General features: G+C 35.4%; 1 protein-coding gene across 1 annotated transcript; it reads right to left on the minus strand.

Annotated features, from left to right (window-relative positions):
* Window positions 1-758: 758 nt before the first annotated feature.
* Window positions 759-8,458, minus strand: LOC120580122 (transcription initiation factor IIE subunit alpha). The gene is made up of 10 exons (XM_039833236.1): window positions 8,265-8,458; window positions 8,040-8,162; window positions 7,827-7,947; window positions 6,840-6,965; window positions 6,552-6,661; window positions 6,247-6,439; window positions 5,188-5,379; window positions 3,618-3,854; window positions 3,296-3,488; window positions 759-1,292 (listed from the first exon to the last, which is right to left on the minus strand). Exons 1-10 carry the CDS (start codon window positions 8,282-8,284, stop codon window positions 1,195-1,197), a joined length of 1,413 nt encoding a protein of 470 aa, XP_039689170.1. The 5' UTR covers window positions 8,285-8,458; the 3' UTR covers window positions 759-1,194.
* Window positions 8,459-18,519: the final 10,061 nt, after the last annotated feature.

Below are 18,519 nucleotides of genomic sequence, written 5' to 3' on the forward strand. Positions count from 1 at the left end.
GGGCACTAGTTAACACCCCCCTTAACTATATCATCGACATTGACACTAGTTAGTGCAAGCATAAACGAGCTGGCACAAAATATTCAAATAAATATTTTATAATAATAATAATAATAATAATGCAAGTTATATTGTGCCAAATCACACGTCTATAGTCTCCATTTTATTTTATATATGTAAGTAGGAGCACGCTAAAGTTGCATCGTGGAGCTAAAAACATTGCTTCAATTAGACTCCTTCATTTCATCTGTCCACTTTCAAATATATTGCTTATTTTGATTGTATACTGGTAGAATAAATAAATGAATTGATACATTTTTCACATCCATGTATCCTTTTCCTTTATGAAGGGATTTTGAACGGAAGCATGCTGCCTCCATATAATTTATTTATTGAGCACTGCTAAATGTTACGAGAGCACTTTCGCAAGAATGCAAGAAGCTATGCTTGTTCTGGTTTAAAACTAAAAGCTACTGTCTCCTATTTTTACGGCAATCATGGGGATTAATTCAATAGTTTTAATAGATCATAGTATCATTTTAAAATTTTATCTCATCCAAAAAAAATACGATGTTAAAAGAAAGAAAAACACAAACAAAGAAATTATCAAACCCAAATTATGGGATATAAATTTAGACTTTTGACTGAAGATGGGAAGCCAGCAGTCCATCTATCTACACTTCCATTTTATATCTTGGGGAAATGGACAGGATTTACCAAAATGAAGGTGCTTGTCGGGAATAGAAAGACTAGAATAATTCAGAGCTCACCAATTTCTTCATTGATGTGTGCAATACCATAGGTCAAACGTTGGGATGGCCCACGATTCACAAATCATAATATCCATTCATTGGTAAATAACAATGTGGTCATAACAAAATGGAGTCAGAATAACACTATTCTCTGGCCAGTCATAACATACAAAGTTTCAAAGTAGGGTTGTCTGGTCAACCAATATATAATGAAAAGTTGAAAACTGGTGATTAACTTAAAAGTCAACGGTACACCTCCCCTCAAACCACGGACGTATCGCCACAGCAACATGCACAGGCAATAAGATAATGAGCAGCTAACTCCGGTCTTGTGTGGTACATAATTTGAAGTTGCATTATTTAGTTATAATGACTTAGAACACATGCCCTAGCAGATCAGAATAAGTCATTACATTCATAATGACTGTTATGATTATTTTCATCAGCCTTCCTCCCAGTCGATATCGTCCTCGTCGTCTTCTTCTGGCTGAGCATCGGCTTCAACATTCAAATCCACCTTGTAAGCTCCATTTGCATTTCCTTTAAAAATTACACCCAGATCAGAAATTAGGGACCAAAACATTATCAACCAAAGCATAAACAAAATGATGAAGTGCAACTGTTCATGTTAACTCAATTAGTAGTAATAATTTCACACAATATTTGCTCAACGTTGAAATTATTTGACAATCAATTCTGAGAAAATAAAAGATGTTCAGATCAATAGTAAACAATCAAAATAAGCAATTAATAACAAACAAGCTCCTACAAAATGACCCCATCACCAAAATCTTAATGCATGGACATTGTTCTCATTGAACCAGTTTCCTGAGGCTGGGGTAGCCAGAAGATTTTTTTTTAAAAAAACCCTGGTTTTAGAATGGGACATTTAAAATTATTTCACAAAACCGCCTTCCATCCCTATTAAGTGTCAAGATGGTTGTTGATTCTATTGCATCACATCACCTATTCTCCCATTTTCTGAGAGATATTAAGTTTATAATCTACCTTGTTTATTCCACGGCCAACAACACCATTCATGCCGTGGCCACTCAATACTACTTTTGAAATTGGCAGTGTCATTTCTAATAGTAATCCCAAACAGGAAAAATTAATTCTTGTATCAAGATTCTTGAAAATTTAACACTCTTGGCACACCTTAATCTCTATCAAGAAGATTGAAATTAATTTAGAGTGCTTTATTAATTTGTAAAACCCAATAAAACAAGTCACGGAGTATCCGTGAAACAAAACCCAGACGGAAGTCAATGGGTCCTTAAATACACTGGAAGAGTTAATTTTATATTTACAATTAGTAGGGGCACATCACTTAAAGTAACAAAGCAATATTTCCATTCAACGGTAACTCTTAGAATTTGGGTTGGACTTAACCCTTCAAAATTGGCTTGTAAGGTGAGAGATGTCTTTCACTTATAAACACATATGCAGATCATATCTCGTCCAAATTGGAACTCTTAACACGCCCCCTCATGTCCAAGAGACCAAGACTAGACATCTAGAGTGTGACCCAAGTGGACCAATGGATCTTGCATATGCTCTAATACCATCTTAAAATTTGAGTAGGCTTAACTCAACCCTTCAAAACCGGGCTTGTAAGGTGAAGGATGCCTCCCAATTATAAATATCTCATCAAATGTGGAAATCTAACAACAGTAACATTCCTTGAACAAAATTTCTTGCCAGCTAGGGTTCCTTCTGTATTTGTTTTAAAACTGTTCAAGGAACCAACCTTTATAGTTTATACATAATACTGGTCCAATCTAAATAAGTCATTCGATGAGTGACAATATCCCAATTACAAAAGCCGCCACACCCATATCATATATGTTAAGCACAGATTGTCTTAGCATGGCAACAGCTGCAATACAACACAACTTGACCAACTACAATTCAAAACCATATATTCCAAACCAACCGAGAAATTACAACCAGCCCAATTAAACTCTCGGATGACCCTGAGAGCATGGGTACCAAGCTACCATTTTTAAAATAAAAAAAAAAAAATATATATATATATATATATATATATTGCAAGGATTTAAACGGATGTATAAGTATCAAGGAATAAACGGTACTATCGAATGTATAAGTATACTGTAAAGAGAATATGATTACTGAAAAGTACAACCTATAATTACTGAACAGTGAATAGTAATTTGAAAGCTTTGTTGTTGCTTTTTTTCAACAAAAAAAAAAAAAAAAAAAAACTAATTGAACATTAACTGTATATCTCATCTTTGCTTAAAGCATTCAATAAAAATATTTATTTATTTATAATCGTTGCAACTTGGTCTTCTCTCCTTTAGAAATTAGAGATTAGTTATTAGAGCGCCTTTTTTTTTTTTTTGCAAAAAAAAAGTTATTAGAGCGCTTAAAACTTGTCTTGTAATTTATTAGATGGGAGGCAATTTGTGACATTAAACATGTATGCAACAATTAGCAGTCATAAATACGGGTATTCTAGACTTATACTTTAAGGATCCAAATTTCAGTGTAATCAGATTGGAAAGGCTGAAGTGTACCTCTAACAGGAGCCTCTTCCCACTCGGTACCATCATCATCTTCCTCACGTTTTGATTTCCCGCCAACTTTCCGGTTGGAAGTACTGCTAGAAGGATCATCTGCTGCATTCGCATCTTGGGGATTTTTTGCAGCTTCTTCCAATTCGCGTTGCTTCTTAAGCAAAGCAGCGTAATAAGCCTTGACATACTCATCCTATAAAAATATAAAAGGTAACAGAAATCTTAGTGAACAAAAACTTGTATGTGCCTTTGAGAGGCAGGGACAAGGATCTCGAACAAAAAGAATCGGAAAATAACAAAAAGTTCATCTTATTTTACGAGCCTGTATATTTTTATCATCATGTCCAACTGTTGACTTTTTATCGTCTGTGAATTGTGCTGATGTGGAAGTTGAAGTCCCGTCCATTTTTGTTTCCTGCTTCACCTCTCCACGCTGTTCTTTCGTAAGATTCATACCTGATGTAATCATCCATGGAGGCAAAACCTTTAAAGATGTACTGTCAGTTTCAGATTTAACACCCTCTCCTTTGCCTTCAGTACCATTGAAGTCAACTACCACCTGTCCACATTCATTGAAAGAATACTTAACGTTTCATTATTTTTAAGGAAGCTATGCTGAAATTAAAAGCTATACATTGAACCAAGAAAACATGTTTGCCATAAACTAGACACACAGACTAACAGACTAACATGTTAACCACCTCCTCTGAGAGATAGGTACTAGAAACCCAATAAACGAGAAATGAAACTTAAATAGAACTGTAAGAATTCCAATTCCAAATGATAGTAATGGTGAAAACAATAGAGCAATAGGCTCCTTATAGAAAACGATAAAAGGGAAGCCCGGTGCACTAAAGCTCCCGCATACGTAGGGTCCAGGAAGGGGTCCCACCATTTGGCGTATTGTGTGCAGCCTTACTCAAGAGGCTGTTTCCAGGACTTAAACCTGTGACCTTTCAGTCACATGACAACAACTTTACTGCTGCGCCAAGGCTCCCCCTTCCTTATAGAAAACAATACCAACTTGAAAAAGAAAAATACCCCAACTATTTTTTCTAAGATATGTGTCCCATTAAGATCAAAGCATTACCAGTTACCACCACTACCAATTCTTGCCTAACTCCCATCGACCTCTCACCTCTCCAATATATAGAAATGATTCCATATCTCTCCACTCATCAAATGCCACCTGTCTCACTCTGCTATGCCCCCTCTCCCTTCCAACAGTTTCCCTCTATCCCACGAGCCTATAGTACTAGACTCTCTTAAGTTGAATTTTCAAATGACAAGGTCATGACAAAATTTTGAGTCTGTCTTGTGCTTAGTGGATATTGACAGATTTTGATGTAGCCCCTTCTAACTAAGAGGGACAGACCGTTTTTGCATGACAAGGCCGTATGAAGGAAAATTAGAATTACAACTTTCAGTACTAAGAAGAAAAATCCGCCTTCGTTGTCAAATGTAAAGGAAAATTAGTTTGCTCAAACTAAAACAAAAATCGAGGATTTTTCAGTTTTATACAAAAAGAAATTTTACAAAGACAAAAGAGGGAATGCACAGCTAAGAGGAAAAATATCATCCAAAACGGGGGGAAGAGATCCAAGAAAATTGATGGGAAAAAGAACATAGTATGGTTGCTCGGTCTCTCTGCCTTACAAGTACAACACCTAGAGGTTCTGCAAGTCGGTTAACCAGCAGCTAGTTGGCATGGTTAGTTAAAAAGGGAAAGTTAGCTCAGCTAGTAACTATATGCACCAGAATCTTCAAAGATTCAGTATTTCAGGGGCAGAATATCTGAAGTACAATTGTATCACTCTCTCACTGTATGTTTCTTTCCCTTTCCATCATTTTCTCTCCTTTCTCTCCAATTCCTTAAAACAGCAGGATGTTACCTTGGTATCTCCACTGTATGGCATTGGTGCTCCATTATATCCCAGATGAGATTTAGAATCACCACCATTATCTCCATTAGCTGCCCGCCCAGCTGCACTAGCTCGGGCTTCCCAAGCTTGAAGACTACCAAATTCTGGAACAGGCAAGTCTTTTACCCGACTGACTTGGTCTACTAAAGGCTTGAGTTGTACCTGCACTAGCACAAGAAGTACAACATCAGTCATAACATGCAAATTAAATCGTGGGCAAGAAGCTACAAAAAAAGTGAAGGCCGTCGTTGTGTAAGCTTTAGCAATTTATCATTAAAGTAAGATGAGATAAATGATACCTACAGTCATGTTTATTTAAAATTGTGAGTAGAGTTTGGTAGACTTGTAAACCAACCCAAAGTTAAAAGTTCTACTAAGTACATACCCCAACAAAATCTGACTACAATACATTTACTTTTTTTTTTTTTAAAAAAATATTACATTAATATTCTAATGAGACATTCATCAACACTTATAAATTAACAGTAAATATATGCTTGTTGCATGCATACTTAATACTCTATTGAGACGTCAATTTTCGGTTAGAATATCAAAATAATTGGTGCTCAAGCAGTTGTGTCACCAAGCAGAGATAGAAACACCATCTTCCTATAAATTACCTCTAGAGGTCTTTAGAATATTGAACTGAACCGACACCCGGGCACCTCTATATGCATGATAAATTCATATGATGTTGATGCTATGAAGCACGGATACCGACACCGGACACTGACACGCCGACACAGCTAATAATTTGGAAACATCACAAAATTCAGTGTAATTACAAGTGTCGGTGTCGTGTCATAGTGTTGATGAAGTCCCTCAAAACTTGTTTAACCTATAAATACATAGCCTAACCCCAGAAACATAATAACAGACATTGCTAGCTAGAAATTACTTTGATTAAGAAACTTCCCAATTCCACCAAACAACTATGATGATGATTATCAACAATAACAAATTTAAATAAAATGATCCAACATATAGAGCCACAAATAGAAACAAACAGAACAATAAATCATATAATACCTCCATCTTCTGAAGCATGTCCTTTAACTTTTCACGCCGTCGTCTTCGTGCATTCTCATCTCCATCTCCTCCATCTCCCCCGTCTTGAGCAGCTAACTTATCACTTTCAACCTCTAGTTTTCCATTACAACGTTCACAGTGGAAGTCCTCGTCTTCAAAAGATATTAACCGCAGTGCATCCAAAGCATTGTATCTGAGATAATTAAAATCGCCAAGTACTATGAAACCAAAATACATCAATACAAAAAAAAAAAAAAAAATCTCTGACAAAATATGATGCAGGTAGTGCAGTGATTTATTGAAACCTTTTGCCACAGTTTGTACATATATATTCCTGAATGGTGTTCTTGTTCTCTAATTCATCTTTCAGCTTATGCTTCATGCGATGCAGTCTGTACCTAACCACATCATATATCTGCAACAAAATCACAAGTATCCTATTTATGAAAGAGCCCAAATTTTGATGTACCAATTCAATCGAATTATCTGAAAAGCAGGCAAAATAACATTGATTTTCCCTTCTCTCTGCAATAAAACAACTGAATATCGTTGGTTAAGCTACGTTGAAGAATACAATCAGTGGAGAGATTGACCTGTGCATAATCTAGACAGCAGTAAGAGTGTGTGTGTAGCTTGACCTTTTCTTCTCCCTCTTTTCCTGTCGTGGCTTCAGCTGTAGCAGCTACAGCAGCGCTGTATATTTTTGCACCTTTTGCTGTCTGTGTTAAAATTACACGGTAGGAAACATGTGAATAAAATACATACATGACTAAATATATTCAACCACAACTCTCTCACACGCGCAAATCTAAGACAGATGAATATATATATCAAAATAATAAAACAAAAAACATGCATCAACAGACAGAAAGTGTAAATATAACCAATAAATAACTAATAAATATAGCGTTTAATTTATTTCTTCAAAATGAATTTCACATTACACAAGGGAGGGAGTCTTCAAAATTGTAATCTAGAAGAGCTTACATACTCTTCATTCTTCAAAAGAAGTTGCCACTATAATAGGGGAAAAGGATGCTACTTCATTTTGTGGAAGTACAACAACTACCATGGTAGGTGGGAGTTTGGTGGTGCGTGAAGTTGAACATGGAATTGATTTTGGAGAAGCTACTACGTAGTAGCTTTCACGTTGAAGGCAACAAAAAAAAAATCATAAATGACACTGTAGACATGAGTTTTAATTGCACGAACACGGAACCAGATGAGCTATAAAAGAAAAAATCTATCATGTGCCAAACAAAAAATAAAAAACATAAGCGGTGTGTATATGGGACCAGAGGCTTTAAGTCCTTGATTTTAGAGTTTCGAGTCACAAGGCGGGGGAAAAAGAGCATGACAAAGTAGACAAACAACAATCAATAGTAAGCATCCTATGGACTAATATAATCACCGATAACTGTTTGGTTGACGGTGTTAACTTGTCCAACCCGTTCAAAAGATTGTTGCTATTGCTACGCCGTAAAAGTGCTTACAATAAAACTATGGATCATACAACATAACATGATAATTTGATTAGCTAATGCTTATAAACCAAGCGTAATTCACAGAATGATAGTTACCTCTCTCCTATGATCTCTAGTGATAATCTTTTCTTCTTCAAAAAACCGCAGAGTTCGACGAAGTTGCTTCGTATGCAATTTGAGGTCCTTTGCCAAGTCTTCTTCTCTAACCCATTGTCGTCTGCAATAAAAATTAACACCATATCAATACAATCAAAATTCAAAGTTCAAAACTGTATAAATAAATAAATACACGTGCAATTCTTCAAACACCTGGTGAGCGCATCAAGAACTACTACGGCAATTCCTCTGTTATCACTTCTTCCAGTTTTGGGCTGATTATCTCCTTTGCTGGTAAGATCGTCATAGAAAGCTCTTGCAGCTAATTTAACAAGCCTATGAAAGCAAATTAAATGAATAAACTCAAATCAAAATTCAGATATTTAAATAACGGATTCAAATGCAAGCAAATTTGATGGTGGAGAGAGAAATTGGTACTTGTTGTAGGGTTCGATCATTGATACGATCTGATGATGTAGGGTTTTGGTACAGTCTTTGGGGTTCTTCTACGGAGTAACGTTGAAGATGATGATATTAATTCGGTCGATGAATCAGAGAGAAGAGAAAAGAAGATAACCGGGAAAGGTAAGAGAAAGAAAGGCTGTAATTAACGTCACTAGTGCATTTTATTGAAGACAACACGTGGAAATTGGAAATAAGGGGCCTTTGAGATTTAGCCATTTCGGCTACTTAAAAAAAAAAAAAAAAGATTTGCCGGTCCTTTAATTTAATTCTTTTATTCAAATTTGTCTCATAAGTTTAAAGTCTATCAAACAAGTCCCTTAAATCACTTGCCGTTAGCTAATGTTGTCCTTTCCGTTAGATTTTTTTAAAAAACGTTAGTTTTGTACATGCAGGCGTGCCAGGTGTAAAAAAACTGAGATGAGTAAGCAGGTATGACTCAACAGTATATATGAGGGGTAAAACTGTGGGAACAAAAATTAGGATTCCAAAAACACAATTTCCCCTTCTTCTCCTTCTCTCTCACACCTCTCTCTCCATTTCCATCTTCTTCTCTTCTTCTCCTTCATCTTCTTCGTTGGTGTGCATCCAAAACATGTCAAAACAAGGATCCAAAACACAGTCACGAGTTTGGGTACTGGATGAAGGTTTTTTTTCAATTGGGTCGAGTCGTAGGAGAAGAACAAACATGAAATGTAAGTGTGGAGATTTTCCAGTAATAAGAACAGTGAATGATAGTTCAAATCCGAATTGTGGTAAGAAATTATGGGGTTGCAATAATTACAGGAATTCATTTGAAAAAGGGTGTGGGTTCTTTAAGTTGGTAGAGGATGAAAATTTTCGTACTGAGTCCAAAGAGGATGGATTGGAACTGAAGCTGAAGAGTGAGAAAAGAAAGAGGAAGAACATGAAGTTGAAAATGAAAATGGATTTAGCAAAGACATAAAATTGGTTAAAGTTGTCACTTGTTTTTGGTTTTGTTTCCTTTGGGACCTGTTTGGTATTAGGGACAGTTATACTATGCAAATATGTCATAATTGTTAGTGTATTATTATCAGATTTAAAGTGTTGTTAGGGATTGTCACTGGTTTAGGTTCTTATTGTAGTTTTCTTGTTTTGTTTGCAACTGTGTTATGTTGTTAGTTTGCAGCTATTTAAAGTGTTGTTATTGTCACTGGTTTATGTAATGAATTGTATTCTTTATGAAGAGTAATGAAAATGATGTTATTTGGTAAAAAAATTGAAGGTTACTATATAACAATAGGGTTTATACCATTGTTGAAAATTATATTGCAATGTGATGATGATATCAAATTTCAAGCAAATTTTGATATCATTAGTAACTACTTAACTTGTCAAGCTGTATAATGACACAAAATTGAGAAGCAAAATATAGTTGATATCATTAGTACTTAACCAAAAAATATAGTCTTAGCCACTACACCATTTGTGCAGAATATGACACCAAAAACACATTAGATGTTCTAGACATAAATGTTCTAGACATTACATAACCATAATTACTTAAACAAAATGGCATAATCTAAATTAGATGTTCTAGACATTACACCAAATATGTATAACCAACACTACTTAACCAAAAGGGCATAACATGATGGATAAATGTTTTAGACATTACAGTTACAAAAAGATAAATTTGATGTGCTTGGTAAAACATCAAAGTTACATAGGTTGTGTAGAGGCCACACCATCTTCCCTTGCTTTCTGTCTTGGTTTCTTCACAGCAGGAGGTTGAGATGATACAACCCTCTCCTTGGTATTTCTCTTCTTACTCTTTGGTGGTTGAGTTGATACACTAGGCTGCAGAGAAGGATTTTGAGTTAATGCATTAGGCTGCTGAGATAGATTTTGAGTTGGGACACTAGGCTGATGACTTGTTGCAACCCTTTGCCTTCTTGGAGCTGAGTGAGCAGTACCTTGATTAGTAGGAGTTGTCTGAGTTGGTACAATGACCTGAGATGGAGCTGACTGTGTTGTTGTCTGCTGAGTTGGAACTGAAGCAGTAGTTCCCTGCTGAGTTGCACCTGCAGTTGGTGGTGGAGGTGGTGGTGGAAGTTTACAGGTTGACTTGTTATGGCCAAGTTGTTTACACCTGCTACACTTAATGCCATATGTTGCCCTTCTCATCTCACTGTCATTCTTCCTTAATTCTCCAGCTTCTAGTCTTCTCTTCTTCTTTGGCCTTCCAGGTTGCCTTTTTATGGGCGGTGGTTGTAAATCAATATACTCAGTCTTAACCCATAAATTTTGTCCATCAGCAGGGTATGTAATGCTACTATAACATTCAACATATCTTTCCTTCCTGAATTCAATAGGGACATATGACTCAATGTCCAAGTTTTGGTATTTCATACATGCAATAGCATGACAGCAAGGCAGTTCTGTCAGAAGCCATTTTCTGCAATCACAAACCTGTCTCAACAAATTCACAGAATATTTGTCTCCATCTAAAGATATGTGTGTGACTTGATAGTCATGTTCACCACCACGCCTATTATGCCAAAAAAAAAACATATAACACTTAAGAAAATATACAGCAAAACTTATACCTTTTAATTTGACAAAGACAAAATTTGGTATAATGGAAATTTTACCTTACAAGCTAGTTTTTGGTATAAGATGATTCCTTCTCAAGCTTTTTCTTAATATTAGGCAGAACACCATCTTCATACCTTGAGATTTTTGCTCTGTTTTTCTGCCATCTTTCCATCATATATACTCTAATTTCCTCCATGTTAGTAATCACAAGTTTGGACCTTGCATTCACTATGACTGAATTAAAGGCTTCTGACATGTTATTCACCAAAGTATCATACTTTGAACCAGATTTAAAGAAAGCTTTGCTCCAATGTCTAGGTGGAATGTTCATTAGATATTCAAATGCTCCTTTTGAGATGGTACCCTAACAGTAAATCCTTCATTTGATCTCAGAAGTTCATGACAATAGTCATACATCCTAGTGTATTGTTCCCTAAAAGATCCATCAATTAGTTCTTTTGCATGACTTCTAGCTCTGTATGCTTTGCTAAGGCATACACCAACATTCCACTTCTATGTGTCTTGTTGATTATATCAGGAATACCCAATCTAGGATCCTCTTTGACCCTTGTATGTAGTCTTCTGCCTAGCCACTTTGAATTCATCAACCTTGGATTATACTCTACACTGCAGCTATGATTTCCAAGTATCTTTCTCAGTTGCCATGTCTCTTGATCTGGTATCCTAGCACAGTAAAGTTCCCAATTACATCCAGGTTTGCATCTCACCCTCATCTTATCCTTATCATTCTTCTTAAACTTCAGACCCTTATTATCATGTATTGAAAATGTCCTCACAACATCTTGAAACTCAATTTTGGATGCAAAGTAAGTCCCAACCTCCCACTTATAATCCAACATATTATCAGGTTGTTTTAACAAGGGGTACTTTGGTTTCTCAGTACCTTTTTCATCACTATCAACACCACTATCCAACTCATCACTATTGTGTTCTTCACCTTCACTGAATTGAGCTTCCCTACTTGACTAACCAACATCCCCAATATTGTTAACAAAGTTTCTCAGAGCTTCAAGAACTTCATCTTCAAAAACTGGACTCTCCAAATTCGCAATGTTCTTTGGCCTTTCACTCCTTTTTTTTTTTTTTTTGCTGAGCTTCATTTTCTTTGTCATTTCTAGATGTTTTCTTATGACCACTATTACTTGTACCAGCTGCATCTGTATTGACAGAATCAACACCTGCATAAAAACCTGAATGAAAAATCATGAATAATAACTTAATATCACTAATCAGAAACATGTATAATTCAAGGTGAGAATATAAACTTACCATTTTCACCTCCATCAGCCAGATTTTCATTTACAACAACAACCTCTCCATTAACCCCATTTGCACATGCATTTCCATCACCTACAGTCACATTTTCTTCACCATCAACACCTACAAAATGGTCCCTCACTGGATCATCATTAAATGCTTCAGCCCTTACTTATTCATCATCAAGCCCTCCTATTTCATTGTCAAGGTTACCTGCTAACCAAAAATCATCATCTTCCTCACCAGGAAACCTTATATCCAGAGCACTGTTATCACTCTCACCTCCTTCATCTAAGTTTTCCTCCACACCAGTAGTTTCTGCACCAACTTCCACACCACCTGCACCAGTTTCTTCCACAACAGTTGGTTCTGCACCAACTTCCACACCACCTGAACCAGTCCCCTCCACACCAGTTGGTTCTGCATCAACAGAGGGACCACCTGCACCATATTTAACAACACTAGGTTCTGCAATTATATCCACACAACCTGCATCATTTAAGTCCACACAATCTTCCTTATTTATATAAGCACCACCTATCCCATTTAAGTCCACACCAACACCAAAATCAACATTTACTCCACTCACATCCTCACAAATTGTTTCTTCATTCTCAAAAGGGCCAAAATCATCCAAACAATGCTCATTTTCTTGGAAACATGTGTCATTACCTATGATTGGGCCATCATGTGTTTCACCAACGAATGTGGGACCAGTTTCACTTGCTTTCTTACATGTGGTCCCAACATAGTTGAGAATATTCCCCCATCCATTTTCCACTTCTATAGGGCCTACACCAGATGGTCCATGTTCCTTTTCTTTCCCTTTTGTGGACCCTACAATGTTCCCTCAAATACGTTTTCTTTCTCACTGGTGGACCCTACAACAGATGGGCCAACTTCCATTCCATTCTCATCAACAGAGGGGGCAATATATTTTGCATGCTGAGCCATAAGAGGGTATTCAATTAAGGGGTCTAGGGCAACTATCTCAGGCTTACACACAAGGTGAGTTACATACTAGGACTTTTACCCGTGCTAACGCCCGGGACATTAAAAATGAAGAAGCTAAAAAAGTTCCGATATTATTCATTACATAAAAAATAAAATAAATAAACATAAAAAGTATTTAGAGGCATACACAATATTGGGTCACACATTTTCGAATATTTCCTTAAACTACATTTGAAGTGGTGCTGATACAATCCCCATTGTCATCTGTTAATAATATCTTCAGACCATCCCTTGATGTAACACGTGATATTGCAACATATAGCTGCCCATGTGAGAAGACCATCCCTTAATGTTTCTTCATCTGTTAATAATATCATCTGTTAATAATATCTTCAGACCATCCCTTGATGTTTCTTCATTGTTGGACTCATCGTCATCTTCTTCATTGCAAGTCTATTTGATAACAATTGCTTCAAATTTATGAAGTTTTGGATCAATCAACAGGACATAAGGTTGGAGTTTGGAACCAAAATCCTCAATCAACAGACCAGGCAGGCAGGAATTTCCCTACAACAAAATTGCACATTTTTAAACCATAATATTTAGATCAAGACACAATAATTAAAAGAATAAGTGTTTAAAAAAGCACTTACGTTGGTAGGATCAAATTCAACCGAATATGTTCTGAATCTAAGTTTGAGTGAGTTGACAAAGATGTCTCTCTCGGAAGTGGCAGTGGCTTGAATGGGTGCTAATCACAATTTACATGGCTTAGCATGCATTGATCTTCATAGACTATATACATCAGAGACCTGATATTCAATCACAATTTACATGGGTGAATGCAAAATGGTTATTGGTTACTGCCATTCTTTCATAGCATGCAAAACAAAGAGAGACATTTTTGAGTTAGATTGATCTCATCAAATACATAATATATATGAAACCAGAATTTTTAAACCGTACAAACCTCTTAAACCGCTAATCGACAGAGCCTTGTTGACACCAAAATTATCCATTTGCTGAAACGTAATTGCTGGTTGTGAAAGGAAATTCACAAATTCAACCGATATATACGATGATATGAATATAATCTGATGCAAATGAATTTCGATGTTAGTAAGAAGGATATTTATAGGAGGTTCTCATCTAATGATATGAATCGAATAGGTTGGTGGTTTATGTTAAAGTTGGTGGTTAACAACCTATTTGAGGGTGTCATACAAAGTCAGGAACTAAGTTGGTGGTTTATGTTAAAGTTGGTGGTTTACCATAAATAAACTCCAGACATCTTTGCAAATTTAGTGAGAGAAAAAAAAAACTGAGAGAAATTAGACAGTGAATTCAATAATATAATATCTCAACCAAATCTTTACATTTAAAACTTCATATTTGAAACAATCTCTTACATAGAAAGATGTGTGCAGGCATAAGACAGTAATCAATAACAACATGAAAAAGCATTATTCAGAGCACGTAATAAATCAAATATAGGTTCTAAAAGTGGCTTAAAATAAATAATATAAAAGGAGAGTTCCAAATCATTGTTTGATACTAATTTTCGTTCAAATCACTACTGGTTGGCAATACAGTTACAAAAGCAAAGTAGCACCAAGCACCATCAATCTCAAAATCATCTTAGAGGTGGAGAGTGATTAGACTCATAACACAATTCAATTCACAGAAAGGGAAAAGCTATTACCTTGAGAGAAACTTTGCAAAATTAGCAAATATGAACAACGATGGCTTCTTTCTCTTTATATGGAGTGGCAGGTTTTAGGTGGAAAAATTGTTATGTTCTTTTTGTTTGCCTGGCTGATACGATGCCGCAGACGACAACGACGAAGGTGATGTCGGAATCGAGAGCATCGGTGAAGGACGACGACAGGAGAGAGCTGCGGCGACGGAGAGAGCGGCAACGACAAATAATTTTGTTTGAATGTCTGAGAGTGAGGTGGAAGATGAACAACTCAAAGGGGAAAGAGATTTTTTTGAGTAAAAGCAATCTGAATTCCAACACATAAAGAAGGAATAATGGGAGAGGAGAGAAGAGAACTTAAAAATGAAGGAGAAAGAGGTGGACATCGATAAGTGTGGAGTCAATTTGGAAATTGGAGGATAATTAATGAGTCAAAACTTGGATAAGTGCATAGGAAATATACATCAAATTTGAAAGTTTGACTCAGATTAGATCAAAGGATGAGATGCATACTTAGCCAAATGATGAGATCCAACGGTCTCCCTTGTTTTGGAGCCAAAACCATTTAGGTTTAGGGTTTGCAAAGTCATTAGCAATGTTAACAAAGATTAGATATAAGTATGATATGTGGACTCTATCATAGTTTTCAACAATGTTTTTCATCCTTCTAATCCCAGTGTCATCCCTTAACCTAGCAATCTCACCATCTATATTTGGGTCATAATACCACAGAGCCTCAATCATGGGGTAGCCCATTTCCTTAACCTTCCCTATTATTGCAAAATAAGACCAGAAATCTTCATCAACAGACCAAACTTCCTCACAACCATAGTAATCTAAGTTATTTAACCCAATAAACCTACCCTGGTGGTGAAACACAACCTCAAATCTACCTTCCATCTGTTTTAACAATGAAATAAACAATACTCAAATCAGAATATTGGCACATATTTCGAAAATAGACAAAAATTCCTTGTATTTTAATAATAGCTACATGACAGATACATCCAAATGCAACAAACAGTAAACTCTAAACCATTATAATACACACATACGTAGACAAAATCCACCTTTTTCATTTTCAAAACCATAGAAACTTGTAACCCCAAAAAAGAAACTAACATAAATCTGAGAAAACCTCTAACCCCAAAAAAGAAACCCTAACTTTAAACAATCATAAACATCTTTAACTTTAATCAATCAAAAACATCCAAAAGTTTAACCTGTTTCTTCTTCAAACACGTATAAACAGTTTAACTCAAACATAACAACTCAAATAACAACCCAAAAAAACCCTAACTCTAACTTTCATAACTCAACCATAACCAGTCATTCAATCCGCTTCGTCCTTCTCACCAAGTTCCTTCCTTCATTTTTTGCTTTTTCGCTTTCTCTCACTACGTTTGGACCTTCTCTCTCTACGTTTCTGGAAAATGAATAGTTATGCCACGTAAATGCCCACATGGACTGGACTTAACATTTTTTGAAAAAATATGACGGAAAGGACTACATTAGGTAACGAAAGGTGAATTAAGGGACTTGTTTGACAGACTTTAAACTTATGGGATCAAATTGACAAAAATAATTAAGTTAAGGGACCAACAGATCAATTTAGCCAAAAAAAAAAAATAATTCTTCCCACGAGCTTAACTAAGTTAAAAGATATAGTAGGAATCATAGTTCTATTAGGAACACTACTTAACTTATTCACTTAAAAGTAAATTTTAAGCCACACTTAACCAAGCAAAAAACTTTTGAATTTGTTATATCCCGTCCTCCATGTGTTTAGATGCTAAAATTTGAATGTTTACACACACACACACTTGTTGTAAAGATCCTCATAATAAGTAGTTAGTCACGGATGAACTGTGGCTAGTTTTTTTCCCTTAAAATAGATGAAAAAACTCAATGCGTATTATAGAATGTGAACATCCGATAGTTGTTTTTGAGATTTTGTAGATTGTGCGTTAAGCATGGAGGGTTGGTAAGGAAAAAAAAACTTTGGATTATGGTTATTCGTTCGTATATTTATTTAGATAATTTATCTACCCATCCAAAAAATGTGGGGCTCACTGAAAACATGTTTCTAATAGTTATTTTGATAATTTCTCATTCAACTGTGTGGTGATATGGAATTGGACCTCCTAACCTAATACTTCAGAGTTCGGAGTATAATAGTAATACACAATGAAGTATAAAGTATAGGTCATGCATAGCATCTTAGTGTTGTCTTATTGTTTTTTAACAGTGATATGAATTTAGTTATGGCATTAAAAAGCTTTAAATTTTTTAATGTCATTCTATATGATTGTATCCATTGTGACTGTTTTGGATTGAATTGTAACATTATCAAGACATTTTACAATATAACCTTGTAATAATTTGGGTTATCATCATCCATCATAAATATCTGCGTGATTACATACACTGATGAAGTCAAAAAATAAATTTTAACATCAATTTGTACATAAGCTAACCAAGTTTTAAGCACATGTGATTTTACTAACTGTGCATAATTTTTCACAATTGTACTAAAACTTTTGAAATTTTATTAAAACACTAAACAACGTTCAAATTTATTAAATGACCACTCCTTATAGAATCATAGGATGTACGGTTTATAAACATGATTTAATTTTTTTAAGTCATTTATCCAGTTAATACATAAGGTAATCGAAAGCAAACTTAATATTAAACCGATGTGCTCCTGTGTTTTAATTTTAAGGTCAGACCGGGTTGAATCAATTTTAATTAAATATATGGTTTTTACATGGAGTTTTGATTTCTAGAAGAATCACATGCTTCAGAGAGGGTATACGTCGTGTCGACAAAAGACGTATCCAACAATGGAGTCTATGGCATAAACTATATCAGGATATCCAACATGTAAGATTATTTCACTTGACAAGAATATAAAGTAACTAGACCATCGTTAGCACGGGTCATATGAAATGTAATATTTGACGGTAATAGGTAACAAAATAGTTTAGATGAATGTCATGATTGTCATATAGTATTTCATAATATTAAGAAGCATAGACGTTGGTACTGTACCATAACATAGTTTTCCATGACATCGTCCTTGTTACCGTAACGTAACGTTATAGGTTAAGTACAGGGATGGAGCTAGGTACTAATGAAAAGGGGCAGCCGCCACCCATGAAATATATAAGACCCCTATAGAACTCGTGCATATTAACTGTTCGCCACCCATGCTTTCATATCCACTTGGTTCACTTATACTAAATTTTATTTTTTTAATTAAAGGTCCACTCATGTTCTCTTTTTTCTTATCATCCACTCATATTTTTTTATAATAATAAATATAGCATATTGAATTGATCAGTCTATTAAGTTTTATTCTTATTTCCAAGTAGAAGCCAACAACATTTGGAAAATTAGGGGTGATAGAGATACCCTAAATCATACATTCAAGAACAATTATATTCTAAAGTTCCAATTTCTAAAAATTTTAAGTACCGCCACACCTCAAGATTTAGTAGTATATATTTGTTATTGTTTATCTTGCAAACAAAGTAGGAGCAGGGAAACAAAATAGGAGGAAACTGTTATAGGATGGACTCCGTTTAGTAAAAACAAAGTAGCAACGATGAGTTGAAAATAGGAGCAACGATTATACGATGAAACGGTTAGCGTCGGGGTTAACTTTAATAAATAAGAGATAAGAGGTCTCTCCGTTTGAAAATAAGATTTTGATTAAATTAATTAAATTAACTAAAT

This window comes from Medicago truncatula, chromosome 4, assembly GCF_003473485.1.
Source record: "Medicago truncatula cultivar Jemalong A17 chromosome 4, MtrunA17r5.0-ANR, whole genome shotgun sequence".
Lineage (NCBI taxonomy): Eukaryota > Viridiplantae > Streptophyta > Magnoliopsida > Fabales > Fabaceae > Medicago > Medicago truncatula.